This window comes from Oncorhynchus gorbuscha, unplaced genomic scaffold (assembly GCF_021184085.1).
Source record: "Oncorhynchus gorbuscha isolate QuinsamMale2020 ecotype Even-year unplaced genomic scaffold, OgorEven_v1.0 Un_scaffold_3367, whole genome shotgun sequence".
Taxonomy (NCBI): Eukaryota; Metazoa; Chordata; class Actinopteri; order Salmoniformes; family Salmonidae; genus Oncorhynchus; species Oncorhynchus gorbuscha.
The window spans coordinates 25,691-49,259 of record NW_025747625.1 but is presented as its reverse complement, the minus strand read 5'-3'; the positions used below and the strand labels follow the sequence as shown (position 1 = coordinate 49,259).

The 23,569-nt window shown below is 45.6% G+C and overlaps 2 protein-coding genes across 2 annotated transcripts; one reads left to right on the top strand and one right to left on the bottom strand.

The window, feature by feature from the left end:
* Positions 1-1,676: 1,676 nt before the first annotated feature.
* LOC124027606 (GMP reductase 1-like) lies at positions 1,677-8,053 on the top strand (the record flags this gene model as incomplete). The annotated part of the gene is made up of 8 exons (XM_046339974.1): positions 1,677-1,853; positions 3,430-3,513; positions 4,232-4,405; positions 4,647-4,728; positions 6,221-6,327; positions 6,558-6,600; positions 6,796-6,955; positions 7,590-8,053. Coding segments are annotated over 8 exons (1,008 nt in total), but the record flags the coding sequence as incomplete, so codon positions are not given.
* A 7,779-nt stretch (positions 8,054-15,832) lies between these two features.
* Positions 15,833-22,966, bottom strand: LOC124027605 (ataxin-1-like). Its single transcript, XM_046339972.1, has 7 exons — positions 22,496-22,966; positions 22,320-22,401; positions 19,619-19,727; positions 19,448-19,575; positions 18,440-19,304; positions 17,845-18,350; positions 15,833-17,624 (listed from the first exon to the last, which is right to left on the bottom strand). Exons 1-7 carry the CDS (start codon positions 22,951-22,953, stop codon positions 16,830-16,832), a joined length of 2,943 nt encoding a protein of 980 aa, XP_046195928.1. The 5' UTR covers positions 22,954-22,966; the 3' UTR covers positions 15,833-16,829.
* Between the last annotated feature and the right edge of the window lie 603 nt (positions 22,967-23,569).

Below are 23,569 nucleotides of genomic sequence, written 5' to 3'. Positions count from 1 at the left end.
GCTAGCTATGTAGCTAGCTACGATCAAACAAATCAAACCGTTGTACTGTAATGAAATGAAATGAAAATGTGATACTACCTGTGAATGCGACCGGGTTGTTGAGTTCTATTCAGAAGACGTTGGCTAGCGTTGGCTAGCTGTTGGCTAGCTAGCAGAGTCTCCTACGTTAAGGACGACAAATAGCTGGCTAGCTAACCTCGGTAAATTAAGATAATCACTCTAAGACTATACACTCTAAACCTAAACAACACAATTATCTTGGAACGAAGATACGAAGACAGCAAAGACAGCTATGTAGCTAGCTAACACTACACTGATCAAGTCGTTCAGTTGAGTGTAATAGTTTTCCCAGTGCAGCTAATCAGTGGACGTTAGCTAGCTGGCTAGTGAAGACTACGTTAGGACGGCGAAATACGATAATTACTCAATTATCTTTGATACAAAGACGGCTATGTAGCTAGCTGAGAAGAAATTGCTAAGATTAGACAAATCAAAATGTTGTGCAATAATGAAATATAATGAAATGTAAAAAGTTATACTACCTGCGGGAGCGACGCGCCGATGCGATGACCTTTTACTGTCATATAATGCACCATAGGGCTCTCAAATGTAGAGTACTATATATGGTGCCATTTGGGATGTAGACAGAGACACTGTTAATCTGTTCTGTCCTACATCTGAAGTTCTATTTGCTTATTCTTTTAGGATGAACCCAGACAGGCTGATTTAGGCTGATTCAGGGTGAACCCAGACAGGCTGATTCAGGCTGATTCACAGTGAATCCAGACAGGCTGAGGTTCAGACTGATTCCTGATGAACCCAGACAGGCTGATTCAGGCTGATTCACGGTGAACCCAGGCAGGCTGAGGTTCAGACTGATTCTGATTAACCCAGACAGGCTGAGGCTCAGGCTGATTCATGGTGAACACAGGCAGACTGATTCATGATGGACCCATTTAAATCTGAATCATGGTGAACCTAGGCAGGCTGATTCAGGCTGATGTATGGTGAACCCAGGCAGGCTGAGGAAACAATGAGACATCATCATCAGATGATTGAGATCAAGGCTTATTTTAATGTGTAATTTTACTGTAGTTGACACAATATTATGCTTTTAGCATATGGCTATACACTCATTAGCAGCCATTGGTTCGTTGATTAGTCATTGAATTAGATTGAAGGATGGATAATAGGTTATTTGTTGCCAGCATTGTCATACATTTTATCCCGGATGGAGAGACATCTCGGGGAGAAATATGGACATATGTTTTTTTTAATAGTTTAAAAAAAAAAAAATCTACTTCAATACCAGTGGTCTAACTTCTTTAAACCCTCAAATAGTTTCAATACAGGCCGTCACTCTGGGGGCAAATCCAGCTAACATCACCCGTATGTTATACATTACCACAACTTAACTGGTCTTCCCAATCCTCTCATGTTATGTCAACTGTCCTGACTTCAGGCAGTATACCCACAACTTCTAATGCTAAATGCCTGTGTGGTTTCCTCTTCCATTCTTACTTTTTATGATGTGCATTTGTACCTTTTGGTGTTTTGATAGGCATTCATTAATAAAATGTGTGATTTATTGGCTTGCGTCCCAAAATGGCACCCTCTGTTCTCTATGTAGTGCACATAGGGCTCTGGTCAGAAGTAGTGCACTATATAGGGAATAGGGTCCCATTTGGGATACACTAGGATTATTTATTGTTACTGTGCTCCCCTCCTCACAGGTGGACCTAAGGAGGACTTTCACATTCCGTAATTCCAAACAGAGTTACCATGGCATCCCCATCATCGCTGCCAACATGGACACCACGGGTACCTTTGAGATGGCACAGGTCCTCAGCAAGGTTAGCACTGTACCGTTTGGGATTGTGCATTCCAAATGGCACTCTATTCCCAAATGGCAACCTTTTCCAAAATGGCAACCTTTTCCAAAATGGCACCCTATTCCCAAAATGGCACCCTATTCCCAAAATGGCACCCTATTCCCAAATGGCACCCTTTCCCGAAATGGCACCCTTTTCCAAAATGGCACCCTAGTCCCACATGGCTCTGGTCAATAGTCAAATCAACTTAAATTGATTTGCAAATAGTCTGGGTATCCATTTGATTAGCTGTTCAGGAGTCTCATGGCTTGGGGTAGAAGCTATTTAGGAGCCACTTGGACCTAGACTTTGTGCTCCGGTACCGCTTGCCGTGCGGTAGCAGAGAGAACAGTCTATGACTAGGGTGGCTGGAGTCTTTGACAATTTTTAGGGCCTTCCTCTGACACCACCTGGTATAGAGGTCCTGAATGGCAGGAAGCTTGGCCCCGGTGATGTACTTGGCTGTACACACTACCCTCTGTAGTGCCTTGCGGTCGGAGACCGAGCAGTTCCCATACAAGGCATTGATGCAACCAGTCAGGATGCTCTCGATGGTGCAGCTGTAAAACCTTTTGAGGATCTGAGGACCCATGCCAAGTTTCCTTAGGGGGAATAGGTTTTGTTGTGCCCTCTTCACGACTGTCTTGGTGTGCTTGGACCATGTTAGTTTGTTGGTTTCTGACCTCTTCCCTCTCATCGTTGTTGGTGATCAGGCCTACCACTGTTGTGTCATCAGCAAACTTAATGATGGTGTTGGAGTCGTGCCTGGCCATGCAGTCAATGAGTAAACAGGGAGTACAGGAGGGCACTGAGCACGCACCCCTGAGGGGCCCCTGTGTTGAGGATCAGCGTGTTGGATGTGTTGTTACCTACCCTTACCACCTGGGGGCGGCCCGTCAGGAAGTCCAGAATCCAGTCCCAGGGTCCTTAGCTTAGCGATGAGCTTTGAAGAGACTATGGTGTTGAACGCTGAGCTGTAGTCAATTAATAGCATTCTCACATAGGTGTTCCTTTTGTCTAGGTGTGAAAGGGTAGTATGGAAACACTGCTGGACACATGATCAGACCTGGTCACAGACCTGGACACATGCCATGGTAAAGGTCAGGGAGTTTCTACTGACCACATGATCAGACCTGGACACATGCCATGGTAAAGGTCAGGGAGTTTCTACTGACCACATGACCAGACCAGGAAAAACTCCAGTGGTTCTGTTGATTCTCTGTCAACGACAACAACAACAAGTCCAGTCATCCCCAGGTCTGCTTCAGTGAAGTCTTGACAACCTGATGACCTGTGAAAGGGTTGCCAGGGTGATGACCTGTGAAAGGGTTGCCAGGGTGATGACCTGTGAAAGGGTTGCCAGGGTGATGACCTGTGAAAGAGTAGCTAGGGTGATGACCTGTAAAAGGGTTGCCAGGGTGATGACCTGTAAAAGGGTTGCCAGGGTGATGACCTGTAAAAGGGTTGCCAGGGTGATGACCTGTAAAAGGTCAGTTGCCAGAGGACTAAGTAACGCGGTGAATTTCCGTTCTTCTTGTTTCTCTACATTCTCCTCTAGCAAACTCTCTTCACCGCCATGCAGAAGCACTACACTGTGGAGGAGTGGAAGGTTTTTGCAGCCAAGTTTCCAGAATGTTTGGAGGTTTGTAATAATCCCAGACAACAATGTTTGGAGGTTTGTAATAATCCCAGACAACAATGTTTGGAGGTTTGTAATAATCCCAGACAACAATGTTTGGAGGTTTGTAATAATCCCAGACAACAATGTTTGGAGGTTTGTAATAATCCCAGACAACAATGTTTGGAGGTTTGTAATAATCCCAGACAACAATGTTCGGAGGTTTGTAATAATCCCAGACAACAATGTTTGGAGGTTTGTAATAATCCCAGACAACAATGTTTGGAGGTTTGTAATAATCCCAGACAACAATGTTTGGAGGTTTGTAATAATCCCAGACAACAATGTTTGGAGGACAGCTAGAATTGTCTTCATACAGCATTTTCATGACCTCATGCAACAGTGGTGTCCCCAGGGTTTGAATAATGTATTGAATTCAGGAGTTGTTATGGAAATAGTGGGTGGCCCATGGTAATGTTTCTAACGCTTATAAGGACTAGTGCTCTGATTTGTTATGGGAGTGCTTATAGTATCACCCATAGAAATATAATCACTAGAACGGCCACCCCTTTAAAAGTCAATGATGCCATAACTGGTAGCCATTTTGAGTTTCCCCCATGAGTTTACCAGTCAAATCAGAGGCTCCAGACCCGTTCTAATGATTCTATTTCTACGGTAGCACCTCCATCCTTCCAACCCTGGTTGTTCTCTCATACTGCCGCCCCGTCCCCGTCCCCCTCAGCACGTAGCGGTCAGTTCAGGCAGCGGTCAAGCCGACCTGGAGAAGCTGTGCAGCGTCCTGGAGGCCGTCTCTGACATCAGATTTGTCTGTCTAGACGTTGCCAACGGCTACTCTGAACACTTTGTGGAGTTTGTCAAAACCGTCAGGGGGAGGTTTCCCCAACACACTATCATGGTGAGGCCGTTCCATCAAGTTAACACACAGCTGAACAGCTTTCCAAGACTTCATTTGCTTATGTCATTTCAATTACTGCAAATATTCTTACATGTGCAATGTGATGTGCCATGCAATGTTAAACTATCACCTGTTTGGTAGTGAGTTGGTTTGGTAGCCGTATAGGGATTCTAAATGCTATGACTATGTCTGTCTGTGTGTCTGTCTGTGTGTCTGTCTGTGTGTCTCTAACTGTGGTCAGGCTGGCAACGTGGTGACAGGAGAGATGGTGGAGGAGCTGATCCTGGCAGGAGCTGACATCATTAAAGTGGGTATTGGGCCAGGTGGGTCTGGTACTCTGGTACTCTGTCTGTTACTCCATCTGTTACTCTGTTACCCTGTCTGTTACTCTGATACTCCATCTGTTACTCTGTTACTCCATCTGTTACTCTGTTACTCCATCTGTTACTCTGTTACTCTGTCTGTTACTCTGGTACTCCATCTGTTACTCTGTTACCCTGTCTGTTACTCTGTCTGTTAATCTGGTACTCCATATGTTAACCTGTCTGTTGCTCTGTCTGTTGCTCTGTCTGTTGCTCTGTCTGTTGCTCTGTCTGTTGCTCTGTCTGTTACTCTAGTACTCCATCTGTTACCCTGTCTGTTGCGCTGTCTGTTGCTCTGCCTGGTACTCGGGTACTCTGTCTGTTACTCTGTCTGTTACTCTGTCTGTTACTCTATCTGTTACTCTGTCTGTTACTCTGTTACTCCGCCTGTTACTCTGTCTGGTACTTTGTCAGGTACTCTGGTACTTTGTCTCTTACTCTGTCTGGTACTCTGTCTGTTACTCTGCTTGGTACTCCGGTACTATTATTATTATATTATTACTCTGTCTGTTACTCTGTCAGGTACTCTGTTACTCTGTCTGGTACTCTGTATATTACTCTGTCTGTTACTCTGTCTGGTACTCCGATACTCTGTCTGGTACTCTGTCTGTTACTCTGTCTGTTACTCTGTCTGTTGCTCTGTCTGGTACTCTGGTACTCCATCTGGTACTCTGTTACTCTGTCTGTTACTCTGTCTGTTACTCTGTCTGGTACTCTGTTACTCTGTCTGTTACTCTGGCACTAAGTCTGTTACTCTGTTACTATGTCTGTTACTATGTCTGGTACTCTGTCTGGTACTCTGTCTGGTACTCTGTCTGGTACTCTTTCTGGTACTCTGTCTGGTACTCTGTTACTCCATCTGGTACTCTGTCTGGTACTCCGTATGTTACTCTGTCTGTTACTCTGTTACTCTGTCTGTTACTCTATGTTACTCTGTTACTCTGTCTGTTACTCTGTCTGTTACTCTGTCTGTTACTCTGTCTGGTACTCTGTTACTCTGTCTGTTACTCTGGCACTAAGTCTGTTACTCTGTTACTATGTCTGTTACTATGTCTGGTACTCTGTCTGTTATCCTGTCTGGTACTCTGTCTGGTACTCTGTCTGGTACTCTGTCTGGTACTCTGTCTGGTACTCTGTCTGGTACTCTTTCTGGTACTCTGTCTGGTACTCTGTTACTCCATCTGGTACTCTGTCTGGTACTCCGTATGTTACTCTGTCGGTTACCCTGTTACTCTGTCTGTTACTCTATGTTACTCTGTTACTCTGTCTGTTACTCTGTATGTTACTCTGTTACTCTGTCTGTTACTCTAGCACCCTCTTCCCTACATAGTGCTCTATAAGTAGAGCACTCTATGGAGTCATGAGTTCACCAGGGCTCCCTTCAAGAGAGAACAATACTTCAGCTGAGTGCATACAGCTCCTGACAAACTGACACGTCATGATTCCCCTCTAGGTTCTGTGTGTACGACGCGCATTAAGACGGGAGTGGGATACCCCCAGCTCAGTGCTGTCATAGAGTGTGCAGACTCCGCCCACGGCCTGAAGGCTCACATCATCTCAGTGAGTGACCTCTGACCTCAAGAACCTTCTGACATTCTGACCTCTTGGGTCAGATTCAGGAGGGTGCAACGCACCTGCACAATACATGTATCTACACAACATTCCTATCTGAACGAACCCAGGGGTTAAAGGTGCTGGAGCTCGGGTTACGCCTGGCTTTCCCTTTGAGAGATTAAACCGCTGAACGGTCCCACAATGTTTGCTCAATATGTTTTGTTTTATCTCACCAGGATGGCGGATGCAGCTGTCCTGGTGATGTGGCTAAGGCATTTGGTGAGTCCTGGTTTGATAAATCATACTATCATAGTGACATTGTGTGTGTGTGTCCTATTCTTTATGGTGCCTGGTCATTGTAGTGCACTATATTGGTAATGGGATGCATTTGGAACGCATGCATTGTGTTTCGTCACTCAAAAATACTGCCTTGCCTGACCCTCTCTCAACAGTGTTGTGTGTGTGTGATTCTAGGCGCTGGAGCTGATTTTGTGATGCTGGGGGGCATGCTGGCTGGCCACGACCAGTGTGCCGGGGAGGTCATTGAGAAGAATGGCAGAAAGGTCCAGCTGTTCTATGGGATGAGCTCTGACACGGCCATGAAGAAACACGTAGGGGGAGTGGCAGAGTACAGGTAAAATAGTACTCATTAGGTGGGTGCTTATATCTGTCCTGTCTTACACATGGGGGGGGCATATCCCGTTCTCCCTGAGACGCCCTCGGAGAGTGAGGTCAAAGCCAGGGCCCTGGAGAAATGAGTGTTAAGTGCCTTGCTCAAGGGCACCTCAACAGATTGTTTTCACCTTGCTGGGGTGGGGATTCAAAGTAGCAACCTTACGGTTAATGGTCCAATGATCTAACCGCTAGGCCAGTGGTTCCCAGCCTTCTTCGGTTACTGTACCACCAACTGAATTTAGCTCTGCCTGGAGTACCCCTGAAGTACCACCTTGTGCATTTTACCAGAAGGCCTATGGTCTCATGAGTCTTCTCAAGTACCCCTGGGGGTCCTTGTACCCCTGGTTGGGAACCCCTGTGCTAGCCTACCTTCCGCCCACACTATAGAAATACAGTATCCTTTCAGTTTTTCGTACAGTAACTTACACACACATTTCCTTCACAAAATGTTAATTTAGTAGTTAGCTCTGGTCTGTTTAGTACAAAACTGTAGATGACGTCGAAGACCTAAGAAATCAATGTGCCTGATTAACCCAATGGAAAGACCATAGATTTATTGACAAGTCTTCCCCCATACCCCTCTCCTCCTGCAGAGCATCAGAGGGCAGGACTGTGGAGGTACCGTACAGGGGGGATGTAGAGGCCACCATCAGGGACATTCTGGGTGGTCTGCGCTCCACCTGCACCTACGTAGGAGCTGCCAAACTGAAGGAGCTCAGTCGCAGGACCACCTTTATCAGAGTCACACAGCAGGCCAGCCACATGTTCACATAGTAGTAAATAGACGGACGGACAACATGAACTTTCTTGTTTCAATTGTGCTGATTTAACTTCAAATGTAAAAGTGTGAATCTACAACAATATTTATGTGAATGCATGCATTTTTTGTTTGTTGCCTGTACACAATAAATAGAAAGAGGAGAAACAGAATGAAATACCAACCTGGACTCAGGGGTAGACGTAATATAGTAAACTTATATCCGTGACACTCCAAATAGTATGATATGTAACGTTTGGCATGCTATTCATTTGTGGATGTCCATCTTCCATTTCGTACAATATGTTACAATTTGCAAAACATATGATATGTTATGAATTCTAATTTGTTGAGGCCAAAGTTATCTAGGTGGCTAATGCTAATGTTAGCCGGGTTAGGGTTAGGAGTTATGTTAAGGGAAGGGTTAGCTAACATGCTAAGTAGTTGCAAAGTTGCAAAAAATTGGTCAGTAGTTCCAAAGTTGCGAATTAGATAAAATTCTAAAATTGTCTGTGATGTTATTCATACACACAACCTTTGGGTTGCTTGATGTTCATGTTTTACACCTACCCAACCTGACCAACCACTCTACTTTTGTTTTTTGTCATAAGTAGCCTTCTGTCTTATGTAACCATACCAAATGTAACATATTATAATAAATTGAGTGTTTTCGAAATCTGGATTTACATTTACTATGTTACGTGTAGTCTATGAGACCAGGCTGGAAAAACAGAGTGCAAGAGTATATTACGTGTAGTCTATGAGACCAGGCTGGAAAAACAGAATGCTAGAGTATGTTACGTGTAGTCTATGAGACCAGGCTGGAAAAACAGAGTGCTAGAGTATGTTACGTGTAGTCTATGAGACCAGGCTGGAAAAACAGAATGCAAGAGTATGTTACGTGTAGTCTATGAGACCAGGCTGGAAAAACAGAATGCTAGAGTATGTTACGTGTAGTCTATGAGCCCAGGCTGGAAAAACAGAGTGCTAGAGTATGTTACGTGTAGTCTATGAGCCCAGGCTGGAAAAACAGAATGCTAGAGTATGTTACGTGTAGTCTATGAGCCCAGGCTGGAAAAACAATGCTAGAGTATGTTACGTGTAGTCTATGAGACCAGGCTGGAAAAACAGAATGCTAGAGTATGTTACGTGTAGTCTATGAGCCCAGGCTGGAAAAACAGAATGCTAGAGTATGTTACGTGTAGTCTATGAGCCCAGGCTGGAAAAACAGAGTGCTAGAGTAAGCAGCTGCTCTGTTGCTCCTCTTGAAAGACGAATGACAGAATTTCAGTTGACTCTGTTATTTATTATTCTGAGTATACAGAGACAATACATTTGTTCATGTTCTTTTGTGTTTCTTGAAACAAATTTGTTGAAATCTAAATGACACGTTTAAAAAATGACCACTGAAATATTTTGTCCATAAACCTGCAAAACCTCTCTAAGAAAGAGACCATAGATCATACAGAACAGATTGGAGTATATCCTACAAACTAAACCGTAATACCACAGTTAGAAAAGCAACTTTGAAGTCTTCAATTCCTCTTGTTTCCTGTTTCCTGTTGTACATAAATGTTTCTCACATATGAGGTACACAAAAAAGTGATTTCACAACCTTTTTTGGGGGTTTGCGGACCAATGCATGAACATTTTTTAAATCACAGATTGTTCAATAATAACAATGATCCTATTTTGTATAATATCTACAACCATGTTTATATTTTAGCACATACATATCTCAGGGTAAAACAGTCAATGGGCGGTGTCTGTTTCTCTGCCAGTTCACCTGATTATTGGCAAGATGGCAAACAACAGTCTAATAATCTCTATTCATTCTCTCTCTCTCTCTCTCTCTCTCTCTCTCTCTCTCGCTCTCCCTCTTTCTCTCACTCTCCCTCCTCTCTCTCTCTCTCAATGAATTTGAAAATATCCAATTGCTTTCTGTGATGATAAACAGTTTTATGATAATCACACACACACACACACACCATTCCTGACTTCTGTAGTAAGTACTTTATTTTGGCTGTAAGTAAAAATGATAAATAGTATAATTTTAAACTGAAAGAAAAGAGAGACACCCGTGAGAATTCAGTCTAAAGTAAGTTGGGTACACGAGTGGGTAGTGAGGCCAGGTAGTTACAGAATGTAGAGAAATGTCCACATGCATGGGCACAGGCTCCTCTACTGTTGAACCCTATGATGATCTTGACTCTAGCCTTTTCACTTGATAGTACCATGATTACTCTGATTTGCCTGAATTAAAAGTATGAAAATATACATTTGAATGATTCATGTCACGTGAAGATGCAATGTGTTCTTAGGTGACATATGTCGAGTTGAGGCTTGAGTTTTACATGGGATGTCGTTCATACAAAGAACTGATGAAAGTGAATCAGAGACATTTTAGAGGGTCATTGGCTGTAATGATTTAACATGGGAAAACACAAACCTATAATTCAGGTTTTGCACATACAACACAATTACAACTAAGTCAATTGGACAGGTTCACTATACCTGTAGTTCAATGTCAGTGGCTATCCCTCCACCACCTTTTACAGTGTAAAACGTTGTATAACGTCCAGAAACACCAATGTAAAACGTTTAATGTCCAGAATAACCACTGTAAAACGTTGTATAACGTCCAGAAGAACCCCTGTAAAATGTTGTATAACGTCCAGAAGAACCCCTGTTAAACGTTGTATAACATCCAGAAGAACCACTGTAAAACGTTGTATAACGTCCAGAAGAACCCCTGTAAAATGTTGTATAACGTCCAGAAGAACCACTGTAAAACGTTGTATAACGTCCAGAAGAACCCCTGTAAAACGTTGTATAACGTCCAGAAGAACCAATGTAAAACGTTGTATAACGTCCAGAAGAACCAATGTAAAACGTTGTATAGTGTCCAGAAGAACCACTGTAAAACGTTGTATAACGTCCAGAAGAACCCCTGTAAAACGTTGTATAACGTCCAGAAGAACCCCTGTAAAATGTTGTATAACGTCCAGAAGAACCACTGTAAAACGTTGTATAACGTCCAGAAGAACCCATTTAAAACGTTGTTTAACGTCCAGAAGAACCATTGTAAAACGTTGTATAACGTCCAGGAGAACCACAGAATGCCACCAATAAAAGGTGAAGTACAACTCACTGCAGGAGAACCTATCAGGTAACTTACTACAGTATATCTAAAACAAGAAGGGAATGAAGACATTAAATCACAAAGAATGCATCCCAAATGGCACTCTCATCGCTTTATAGTGCACTACATCTGACCATAGCCCAAAATGAGTGCACTTTATAGGAAACGGGTGCCATTTGGGACACACACTAGCTATCAAAGATACTACTAACCTTGTCCTATAGACATTGGTTGATGTTCAAATCAATATGGTTACTCTTTGAATTCACTTTCTGGAATATGGCCTATAACAAAATTATACACACCCACATTTCTGTAAACTAAAATGATTGCAACATACAGAGCATTAGGAAAGTTTTCAGACCCCTTGACTTTTTCCACATTTTGTTACGTTACAGCCTTATTCTAAAATGTATTCAATAGTTGTTTTCCCTCATCAATCTACACACAACACGCCATAATGACAAAGCAAAACTGTTTTTAGTTTTTTTGCTAATTTATAAAAATACAAAACTGAAATATCACATTTCCATAAGTATTCAGACCCTTTACTCAGTACTTTGTTGAAGCACCTTTGGCAGAGATTACAGCATCAAGTCTTCTTGGGTATGATGCTACAAGCTTGGCACACTTGTTTTTGGGGAGCTTCTCCCATTCTACTCTGCAGATCCTCTCAAGCTCTGTCAGGTTGGATGGGGAGTGTCGCTGCACAGCTATTTTCAGGTCCCTCCAGAGATGTTCGATCGGGTTCAAGTCCAGGCTCTGGATGGGCTACTCAAGGACATTCAGAGACTTGTCCCGAAGCCACTCCTGCATCGTCTTGGCTGTGTGCTTAGGGTCGTTGTCCTGTTAGAAGGTGACCCTTCGCCCCAGTCTAAGGTCCTAAGCTCTCTGGGGAAGATTTTCATCAAAATCTGTACTTTGTACTGTACTTTGCTCTGTTCATCTTTCCCTCGATCCTGACTAGCCTCCCAGTGCCTGCTGCTGAAAAACATCCCCACAGCATGATGCTGCCACCACCATGCTTCACCGTAGGGATGGTACCAAGTTTCCTCCAGACGTGATGCTTAGCATTCAGTCCAACAAGTTTAATCTTGGTTTCATCAGACCAGATAATCTTGTTTCTCATGGTCAGAGTTATTTAGGTGCCTTTTGGCGAGCTCCAAGCGGGCTGTCATGTGCCTTTTACTGAGGAGTGGCTTCCATCTGGCCACTCTACCATAAAGGCCTGATTTGGTGGAGTGCTGCAGAGATGGATGTCCTTCTGGAAGGTTCTCCCATCTGCACAGAGGAACTCTGGAGCTCTGTCAGAGTGACCATCGTTTTTCTTTTTCACCTTTATTTAACCAGGTAGACTAGTTGAGAACAAGTCCTCATTTACAACTGCAACCTGGCCAAGAATAAAGCAAAGCAGTTCGACACATACAACAACACAGAGTTACACATAGAATAAACAAACATACAGTCAATAATACAGTGGAAAACATCTTTATACAGTGTGTGCAAATGAGGTAAGATAAGAGAGGTAAGGCAATAAATAAATAGGCCATGGTGGCGAAGTAATTACAACATACCAATTAAACACGGGAGTGATTGATGTGCAGAAGATGAATGTGCAAGTAGAGATACTGGGGAGCAAAGGAGCAAGATAAATAAATAAATACAGTATGGGGATGAGGTAGTTGGATGGGCGATATTACAGATGGGCTATGTACAGGTGCAGTGATCTGTGAGCTGCTCTGACAGCTGGTGCTTAAAGTTAGTGAGGGAGATATTAGTCTCCAGCTTCAGTGATTTTTGCAGTTCGTTCCAGTCATTGGTAGCAGAGAACTTGAAAGGCGGCCAAAGGAGGAATTGGCTTTGGGGGTGACTAGTGAGATATACCTGCTGGAGCGCGTGCTACGGGTGGATGCTGCTATAGTGCCCAGTGAGCTGAGATAACGGCAGGGCTTTACCTAGCAGAGACTTGTAGATGACCTGGAGCCATTGGGTTTGACGACGAGTATGAAGCGAGGGCCAGCCAACGAGAGGATACAGGTCCCAGTGGTGGGTAGTATATGGGGCTTTGGTGACAAAACACATGGCACTGTGATAGACTACACCCAATTTGTTGAGTTGAGTGTTGGAGGCTATTTTGTAAATGACATCGCCGAAGTCGAGGATCGGTAGGATGGTGAGTTTTACGAGGGTATGTTTGGCAGCATGAGTGAAGGATGCTTTGTTGCGAAATAGGAAGCCGATTCTAGATTTAATTTTAGATTTAATTTTGGATTGGAGATGCTTAATGTGAGCCTGAAAGGAGAGTTTACAGTCTAACCAGACACCTAGGTATTTGTAGTTGTCCACATATTCTAAGTCAGAACCGTCCAGAGTAGTGATGCTGGACGGGCGGGCAGGTGCGGGCAGTGATCGGTTAAAGAGCATGCATTTAGTTTTACTTGCATTTAAGAGCAATTGGAGGCAACAGAAGGAGAGTTGTATGGCATTGAAGCTCATCTGGAGGTTAGTTAACACAGTGTCCAAAGAAGGGCCAGAAGTATAGAGAATGGTGTCGTCTGCATAGATGTGGATCAGAGAATCACCAGCAGCAAGAGCAACATTATTGATATATACAGAGAAGAGAGTCGGCCCTAATTGAACCCTGTGGCACCTCCATAGAGACTGCCAGAGGTCGAGACAACAGGCCCTCCGATTTGACACGCTGACTCTATCTGAGAAGTAGTTGGTGAGCCAGGCGAGGCAGTCATTTGAGAAACCAAGGCTGTTTAGTCTGCCGATAAGAATGTGGTGATTGACAGAGTCAGAAGCCTTGGCCAGGTCGATGAATACGGCTGCACAGTAATGTCTCTTATCGATGGCGGTTATGATATCGTTTAGTACCTTGAGTGTGGCTGAGGTGCACTCATGACCAGCTCTGAAACCAGACTGCATAGCGGAGAAGGTACGGTGGGATTCGAAATGGTCGGTGATCTGTTTCTTAACTTGGCTTTCAAAGACCTTAGAAAGGCAGGGTAGGATAAATATAGGTTTTTAGCAGTTTGGGTCTAGAGTGTCTCCTCCTTTGAAGAGGGGGATGATCGCGGCAGCTTTCCAATCCTAGGGAATCTCAGATGATACGAAAGAGAGGTTGAACAGGCTAGTAATAGGGGTTGCAACAATTTTGGCAGATAATTTTAGAAAGAGAGGGTCCAGATTGTCTAGCCCGGTTGATTTGTAGGGTTCCAGATTTTGCCGCTCTTTCAGAACATCAGCTATCTGGATTTGGGTGAAGGAGAAATGGGGAGGCTTGGCGAGTTGCTGTGGGGGGTGCCGGGCAGTTGACCGGGGTAGGGGTAGTCAGGTGGAAAGCATGGCCAGCCGTAGAAAAATGCTTATTAAAATTATCAATTATAGTGGATTTATCGGTGGTGACAGTGTTTCCTAGCCTCAGTGCAGTGGACAGCTGGGAGGAGGTGTTCTTATTCTCCATGGACTTTAGTGTCCCAGAACTTTTTTGAGTTTGTGCTACAGGATGCAAATTTCTGTTTGAAAAAGCTAGCCTTAGCTTTCCTAACTGCCTGTGTATATTGGTTCCTAACTTCCCTGAAAAGTTGCATATCACCGGGGTTATTCGATGCTAATGCAGAACACCACAGGATGTTTTTGTGCTTGTCATGGGCAGTCAGGTCTGGAGTGAACCAAGGGCTATATCTGTTCCTGGTTCTACATTTTTTGAATGGAGTATGCTTATTTTAGATGGTGAGGAAGGCACTTTTAAAGAATAACCAGGTATCTTCTTCTGACGGGATGTGTCATTCCAAGATACCCCGACCAGGTCAATTAGAAAGGCCTGCTCGCTGAAGTGTTTTAGGGAGCGTTTGAAAGTGATGAGGGGTGGTCGTTTGACCGCAGACCCATTACGGATGCAGGCAATGATCGCTGAGATCTTGGTTGAAAACAGCAGAGGTGTATTTGGAGGGCAGGTTGGTTAGGATGATATCTATGAGGGTGCCTGTGTTTACGGATTTGGGGTTGTACCTGGTAGGTTCATTGATAATTTGTGTGAGATTGAGGGCATCAAACTTAGATTCTAGGATGGCCGGGGTGTTAAGCATGTCCCAGTTTAGGTCACCTAGTAGGATGAGCTCAGAAGATAGATGGGGGGCAATCAATTCACATATGCTGTTGAGGGCACAGCTGGGGGCAGAGGGTGGTCTATAGCAAGTGGCAATGGTGAGAGACTTGTTTCTGGCCGGGCAGCCAGCTCTAGGAAGAGTCTCAAGGATGATGCACCTGAGCTCAATTTCGAGTCTCATAGCAAAGGGTTTGAATACTTACGTAAATACGGTATTACTGTTTTTTAGGGGTTAATAATGCCTTTAAAAAACTGTTTTCACTTTGTCATTATGTGGTATTGTGTGTAGATTGATAAAGACTTAAAAGAAAAATCCATTTCAGAATAAGGCTGTAACGTAACATAATGTATGAAAAGTCAAGGGGTCTGAATACATCAGGAATGCACTGTATACAGTGTATGTGTAATCCTTTATTACACAAATTGTGGTTTTTCATTAAAACAAATATTCCATCCTACTTTTTTGGGGGGGGTTTAGATTTAGGCGTTCTGTGCCACTACTAATACTATAACACCATGGAAAAGCTGATCGTGAAAGCTTTTCCCTAAACTAGTATTTCACTGCCTCTCAAACCTGATTCTGAGGTCCATTCTTCCTCGCTGGGACTGTCCTCACAATCAGAGGGTATGATCTTAACTGCTCAATTAGGCTGCTTTGACCCTTAGAATGTCCCTGGGTTCATTGTCTGGGAATCTACATGTCTATCATTCAGCATTGTATTTCCCTTTAAAGCCTAAGCCTAACTGCACAACGTTGTCCTGAGGCAGCAAAATGAAAACGACATTTCATCACATAAAACAATGTCCTCAAATGTATGGGGGGGTTCTAATGACTGAGGGTAACGATGAGCAGTAGAGGATTGTATTCTAACAAGGCAGAAATTATCAATTGATATAACTCACACATGCATAATTCACTTTATAGGTCAATATAGAGGACAAATCTCATGGTTTAGTAAATTCAAGCCTTTCCAGGTCAACCATCTGCTAGCTACAGTATCCACTAACTGTGTTCTGGAGAGAGACTGGCCTCCCAGGCAGTGGGCCACTCACTGTGTTCTGGAGAGAGACTGGCCTCCCAGGCAGTGGGCCACTCACTGTGTTCTGAAGAGAGAGACTGGCCACCCAGACAGTGGGCCACTCACTGTGTTCTGAAGAGAGAGACTGGCCACCCAGACAGTGGGCCACTCACTGTGTTCTGAAGAGAGAGACTGGCCTCCCAGGCAGTGGGCCACTCACTGTGTTCTGGAGAGAGACTGGCCTCCCAGACAGTGGGCCACTCACTGTGTTCTGAAGAGAGAGACTGGCCACCCAGACAGTGGGCCACTCACTGTGTTCTGAAGAGAGAGACTGGCCACCCAGACAGTGGGCCACTCACTGTGTTCTGGAGAGAGACTGGCCTCCCAGACAGTGGGCCACTCACTGTGTTCTGAAGAGAGAGACTGGCCACCCAGACAGTGGGCCACTCACTGTGTTCTGGAGAGAGACTGGCCTCCCAGACAGTGGGCCACTCACTGTGTTCTGAAGAGAGAGACTGGCCACCCAGACAGTGGGCCACTCACTGTGTTCTGGAGAGAGACTGGCCTCCCAGACAGTGGGCCACTCACTGTGTTCTGGAGAGAGACTGGCCTCCCAGACAGTGGACCAAACACAGAGACAACAATGTTCCTTCCATAGAAATAGAATCATAAAACATGTATATACCAGGTAAATGAATCCTTTCCATTAATGTGGATAGATAGATTAAACCAAACAGCACTAACAACGTTACAAACATATAAAACTATGTTCCCTACCTCCTGTACAACACTCCAGCTCCTTCAACGACTAACATTTGACCTTCCTTCGATGGAGAGTTTGACCTGCTGAGTTATAAAAGAGGGTTTTGGCAGAGTCAAAGGGGGTTCCTCGTCCGCCCTCTCTGTCTGATCTCTCTCTGGAGCAGACCACCTCCTCTTACGACCCCAGGGTTTTTCTTTGTCTGCCTCACCCACTTCTGTCTTGAGGGGCGGAGGGAGCATGGGGCTATTCTGTTCTCTCTCTCTCGTCTCTCCATTGTCTCTCCCTATCATCTCTCCATTCCCTGAGACAGCCTGCAGGTCCGAGGTGCTCCTGGGTCCAACTCCAGTTCCGTTGACCCCTGGTCCAGATCCGGGTCTCAGTCCAGATCCTGTCACCTGGTCCACACAGCGGGGGACGTCCCTGTCCTCCTTATTCAAACTGTCTGTTTTGGCCACTTGCACCAGGAAGACACTGTTGCTGCCTGCAGCATTCAAACTGTTCCTAAAGTCCTTGTCCATACTCTGACCGTCTCTCTGACCATTACTCTGGCTATTCCCCTGACTGTTCCCCTGGCGGTTAGACCCCTGTGTAATGTCCCCAGTGTTGTGGCTGTGCCTCAGCTTGACCTCGTGACCCTGGCTGTTGTGGTTCCTCCCAGACACAGAGCCACCGCCACCCCTCAGGCTCCTGAGGGTCAGGGAGACACACACGTCCCCAACACACAGCTTGGCACAGCTCAGCTCCAACAGCTGAGTGGTCCGGCCAGGGCAGCAGGACGACCAGCCCTGGCCGAACACAAAGAACGGGTACTCTAACAGCACCTCCACACACACCTGCAGAGGAATACAACACACAAAGGATACACAATAAACTGTCATTGGCATAAACATTGACATTAGGATGGGGTTATGGTAGCCTGGTCTCAGATCTGTTTGTGCTCTTTTCAACACCACTGCGGTGAGAGAATGAGTGACAAGGCGTTGGCATGGTAGTACAAACAGACTGGCACTGAGTCTAGGGGAATGGAGACAACAACAAGCATCGCAAGCTTACCTGTGCTTTGTGTTCCCCGACACCGAACTGTATGATGACAGCGTTGGGTGTCTGGCCCGTGTCGATGCGTTCCACTGTGCTGGAGTCAATCTTCAGCTCACTGCTGATCTCAGCACTCTGGATAAAGTCCTCCGTCTTCAGGTCCTCCACTCGCTTCAGCTCCCCATCCGCCAGCTGGATGATGGAGCCACGCATGAAGAACGGAGGGAGCGTGGTTGGAGAGGAGGAGAGAGAGGGGGAGGCCTGGACAGGGGCTGGAGCAGGGGAGGGGGAAGAGGAGAGAGTGGGGGTGGCCTGGACAGGAGCTGGAGCTAGGGCTGGGGCAGGGGAGGGGGAAGAGGAGAGAGTGGGGGTGGCCTGGACAGGGGCTGGAGCTAGGGCTGGGGCAGGGGAGGCGGAAGAGGAGAGAGTGGGGATGGCCTGGACAGGGGCTGGAGCTAGGGCTGGGGCAGGGGAGGGGGAAGAGGAGAGAGTGGGGGTGGCCTGGACAGGGGCTGGAGCTAGGGCTGGGGCAGGGGAGGGGGAAGAGGAGAGAGTGGGGGTGGCCTGGACAGGAGCTGGAGCTAGGGCTGGGGCAGGGGAGGGGAAGAGGAGAGAGTGGGGGTGGCCTGGACAGGGGCTGGAGCTAGGGCTGGGGCAGGGGAGGGGGACGCCACCACATTAGCAGGTGTGTTAGACGGGATTTGGATGTGTTGGATGGGTAGTACATGGGCCTGGAGTACAGCAGGGGACTGGTGGTGGCCGTCCGACCCCAGCATCTCACACTTGGACAGGGACGTGGTGAGGTAGGTGTGGCGGGGGAGGGATGCGGTTGATGGGGCCAGCTGAGAGGCGGTGGTGCTGGCCGTCCTAGCGGTCACCGAGCAGGCAGCCTCGAGGTCAGTAGTAGTGGTAACTCCATTAACGGATATCAGGAGAGACTGGAGGGACTGGCCGTCCGGGATGACCAGGTGCTGCGGCAGAGTGGCGTAGCTGACGCCATGCTGGTTACCTGCCCTGGCGATGTAGCCGATGATTGGTGCCTGGGTGGTGGAGTACAGGCTGTGAACATGCTCGTCAGAGTGGTGGGTGGTCTGGATAACCGTGTGAGGGACAGAAGAGACCTTCAGAGCCTCAGAGGAGTTGAGGGAGGTGAAAGAGGAGGTTCTGGAGACAGGTTTCCTTAGACAGATGCCTCCTCCCTCACTGTGTATTAGTGATGGGTGGACCTGAACCGTGTCCTGCTCAGCACCACTGGTAGGGTGGGGGTGGTGTTTGGGCTGGGCGTTTGCTACCAGCACCAGGGAGGTTTGTAGTCCTGTGGAATCCTGGGTAGTGTAGTCTGCGGGAATGAGGATGTGTCGAGCTTCATATCCATGGTGAACCTGCTGATTGTTCTGGTTAGAGTAGGAGGTTCCTTTGATGCCAGCACAGCTCTGTTTACCGAAACTCCTCTCCAGCTCTCCATTCAGCTGCACCACCTTCAAATCAAATCAATCATTATTTGCCATATCCACAGGATACAGTGTAGTCTACACTGTACAATGACATGCTTACCCACAAGCTCTCCTCGCAAACAGTTCAACATCTAAAAATATCTTAAATTTTAAAACGATGTAAATACCTTGGTGTGTCCGCCCTCAGCTTTGTTGACCCCTAACCCATCCGTATACTGGACCAGCACCTGGGAGGGGGCAAGGGTGAGGGTGTGGGGAGGAGGCCCACCCCAGGGTGGGTGTGGAGCTGGAGAGGCTGGAGGTGGCCCTGGGTAGGGAGGTGACAGTCAGAGGGCTACTGCTGTCCAGCTGGATGTACTGGTGGGTAGTGGTGAAGTGGGTCCCTCCAACGGACACAGCCAGGTCCGACGGCAGACCTATCTGGACCTGGTTCTGCTGGTCCCCAACCTTAACATAACATAACAGCCAGGTCAGACGGCAGACCTATCTGGACCTGGTTCTACTGGTCCCCAACCTTAACATAACAGAGTATTTCATTAATCGCCCCAAAGGAGATATGTGTTCGCACCAACCAAAACATAAAAAACACTAATAATTATACAGTGGGGCAAAAAAGTATTTAGTCAGCCACCAATTGTGCAAGTTCTCCCACTTAAAAAGATGAGAGAGGCCTGTAATTTTCATCATAGGTACACTTCAACTATGACAGACAAAATGAGAAAAAAAATCCAGAAAATCACATTGTAGGATTTTTAATTAATTTATTTGCAAATTATGGTGAAAAATAAGTATTTGGTCAATAGCAAAAGTTTATCTCAATACTTTGTTATATACCCTTTGTTGGGAATGACAGAGGTCAAACGTTTTCACACACTGTTGCTGGTATTTTGGCCCATTCATCCATGCAAATCTCCTCTAGAGCAGTGATGTTTTGGGGACTTTCAACTCCCTCCAAAGATTTTCTATGGGGTTGAGATCTGGAGACTGGCTAGGCCAGTCCTTGAAATTATTCTTACGAAGCCACTCCTTCATTGCCCGGGCGGTGTGTTTGGGATCATTGTCATGCTGAAAGACCCAGCCACTTTTCATCTTCAATGCCGTTGCTGATGGAAGGAGGTTTTCACTCAAAATCTCACGATACATGGCCCCATCCATTCTTTCCTTTACATGGATCAGTCGTCCTGGTCCCTTTGCAGAAAAACAGTCCCAAAGCATGATGTTTCCACCCCCATGCTTCACAGTAGGTATGGTGTTCTTTGGATGCAACTCAGCATTCTTTGTCCTCCAAACACGACAAGTTGAGTTTTTACCAAAAAGTTATATTTTGGTTTCATCTGACCATATGGTATTCTCCCAATCTTCTTCTGGATCATCCAAATGCTCTCTAGCAAACTTCAGACGGGCCTGGACATGTACTGGCTTAAGCAGGGGGACACGTCTGGCACTGCAGGATTTGAGTCCCTGGCGGTGTAGTGTGTTACTGATGGTAGGCTTTGTTACTTTGGTCCCAGCTCTCTGCCGGTCATTCACTAGGTCCCCCCGTGTGGTTCTGGGATTTTTGCTCACCGTTCTGGTGATCATTTTGACCCCATGGGGTGAGATCTTGCGTGGAGCCCCAGATCGAGGGAGATTATCAGTGGTATTGTATGTCTTCCATTTCCTAATAATTGCTCCCACAGTTGATTTGTTCAAACCAAGCTGCTTACCTATTGCAGATTCAGTCTTCCCAGCCTGGTGCAGGTCTACAATTTTGTTTCTGGTGTCCTTTGACAGCTCTTTGGTCTTGGCCATATTGGAGTTTGGAGTGTGACTGTTTGAGGTTGTGGGCAGGTGTCTTTTATACTGATAACAAGTTCAAACAGGTGCCATTAATACAGGTAACGAGTGGAGGACAGAGGTGCCAAGGTCCTGGAGTGACCTAGCCAGTCTCCAGATCTCAACCCCATAGAAAATCTTTGGAGGGAGTTGAAAGTCGATGTTGCCAAGCAACAGCCCCAAAACATCACTGCTCTAGAGGAGATCTGCATGGAGGAATGGGCCAAAATACCAGCAACAGTGTGTGAAAACCTTGTGAAGACTTACAGAAAACGTTTGACCTCTGTCATTGCCAACAAAAGGTATATAACAAAGTATAGAGATAAACTTTTGTTATTGACCAAATACTTATTTTCCACCTTAATTTGCAAATAAATTCATTAAAAATCCTACAATGTGATTTTCTGGATTTTTTTTCTTCTAATTTTGTCTGTCATAGTTGAAGTGTACCTATGATGAAAATTACAGGCCTCTCTCATCTTTTTAAGTGGGAGAACTTGCACAACTGGTGGCTGACTAAATACTTTTTTGCCCCACTGTATAATAATAATACTACTAATTAATTACATAATAAATACCAGTGCTGGGGAAGCTACTATGAAAGTTTATCAAGCTAATTACTTCACTCTGGAAGAAGTTATGCTATATTAAATCCAGCCTTAAGAAAATATAGTTTACTGAACCTTAAAGTTATCTTGAAAAAGTAGTTGACTACTTTAATGATGCATTATCATATTGAAATCTGAAATGTCAGTCTAGAAATTGCAAAAACAGATCACAATCTAGTCTATTAAACACAGAAATTATGTTTTAAGTGAGAATTGGGCAGGTCTGACACAAATTGTCTTCCCATAATTTAGTTAAACTACCAGCAAAATACTGCAAAATGTAGTTAACTTACTAGTTGAACTCCATGTAGTTCACTACTCCCCAACACCGATATACGGTGCCTTTGGAAAGTATTCAGACCCCTTGACTTTTTCCACAATGGATTAAATACATAAACAATCTGAACACAGTGAACATAATGACAAAGCAAAAACAGGTTTTTATACATTTTTGTAAATGTATAAAAATAAATGTAAAAAATACCTTATTGTGTAGATTGATGAGGGGGGAAAAAAACAATTGAATCCATTTTAGAATAAGGCTGCAACGTAACAAAATGTGGAAAAAGTCAAGGGGTCTGAATACTTTCCGAATGCATACACAATATACACACACCTTGGTGGCCTGGGAGATGAGGGCGGTGGTGTAGCAGTGGCCGTCCAGATGGTGGCGCTGTTGCCCTGTGGAGGCGGCTACACTGGTGGCAGTGGACTGGATGATCTGAGAGGAGATGTAGCCAGTGTACGGCCCCGAGCTAATGAACTGGAGGTTAGGGGGCGAGCTGGGCGTACTGGATTGTCCCGCCCTGTTGGCTGAGCCCCACCCCAGTGGGGTAGATCGTGGAGAGAGAGGACAGGGGGAGAGCAGAAGGGGAGGGGGATGAAGAGGAGGACGAGGAGACATGAAACCTGGGGCTGGGAGTTTCTGTGGATCTGCAGCGTTCGCTGGCTACATTGGCCAGCCAAGCCAGGTTCTCTGTGTGTAAGGTAGTGTCTGCTGAGGCTGCAGCTGCTGCTGGTGACACCACAGGCCCCTGCTCCAGAGCTAGGATCTCAGCTGCTGCTGGTACCACCACAGGCCCCTGCTCCAGAGCCAGGATCTCAGCTGCTGCTGTTACCACCACAGGCCTCTGCTCCAGAGCCAGGATCTCAGCTGCTGCTGTTACCACCACAGGCCTCTGCTCCAGAGCCAGGATCTCACGCTTCTTTGGGGGTAGACAGCCGTGACTCCTCTCCTGGTTGGATTTCATGGTTGGTTTTCACTCTTTGTCTCTCAAGTAGGTTTTTTGAACCTACTGTTTCTCTCTCTCCCTATCTCTGTCCCTATCTCTGTTTCTCTGTTTCTCTCTCTTTGTCCCTATCTCTGTTTCTCTCTCTCTTTGTCCCTATCTCTGTTTCTCTCTCTCTTTGTCCCTATCTCTCTGTTTCTCTCTCTCTTGTCCCTATCTCTGTTTCTCTCTCTTTTGTCCCTATCTCTGTTTCTCTCGCTCTTTTGTCCCTATCTCTGTTTCTCTCTCTTTTTTTGTCCCTATCTCTGTTTCTCTCTCTTTTTTGTCCCTATCTCTGTTTCTCTCTCTCTTTGTCCCTATCTCTGTTTCTCTCTCTCTTTGTCCCTATCTCTGTTTCTCTCTCTCTTTGTCCCTATCTCTGTTTCTCTCTCTCTTTGTCCCTATCTCTGTTTCTCTCTCTCTTTGTCCCTATCTCTGTTTCTCTCTCTCTTTGTCCCTATCTCTGTTTCTCTCTCTCTTTGTCCCTATCTCTGTTTCTCTCTCTCTTTGTCCCTATCTCTGTTTCTCTCTTTGTCCCTATCTCTGTTTCTCTCTCAATTTCAATTCAATTTAAGGGCTTTATTGGCATGGGAAACAT

Coding starts and splice junctions, on each gene's coding strand:
- LOC124027605 (XM_046339972.1), bottom strand. CDS start 22,953: ATGAAATCCAACCAGGAGAGGAGTCACGGCTGTCTACCCCCAAAGAAG. Junction 18,351..18,439: donor TGTCCAGGCCACCCCCACTC/TCTCCTCTTCCC, acceptor CCCCTGCCCCAG/CCCTAGCTCCAGCCCCTGTC. Junction 17,625..17,844: donor TCGGGGAACACAAAGCACAG/GTAAGCTTGCGA, acceptor ATTCCTCTGCAG/GTGTGTGTGGAGGTGCTGTT.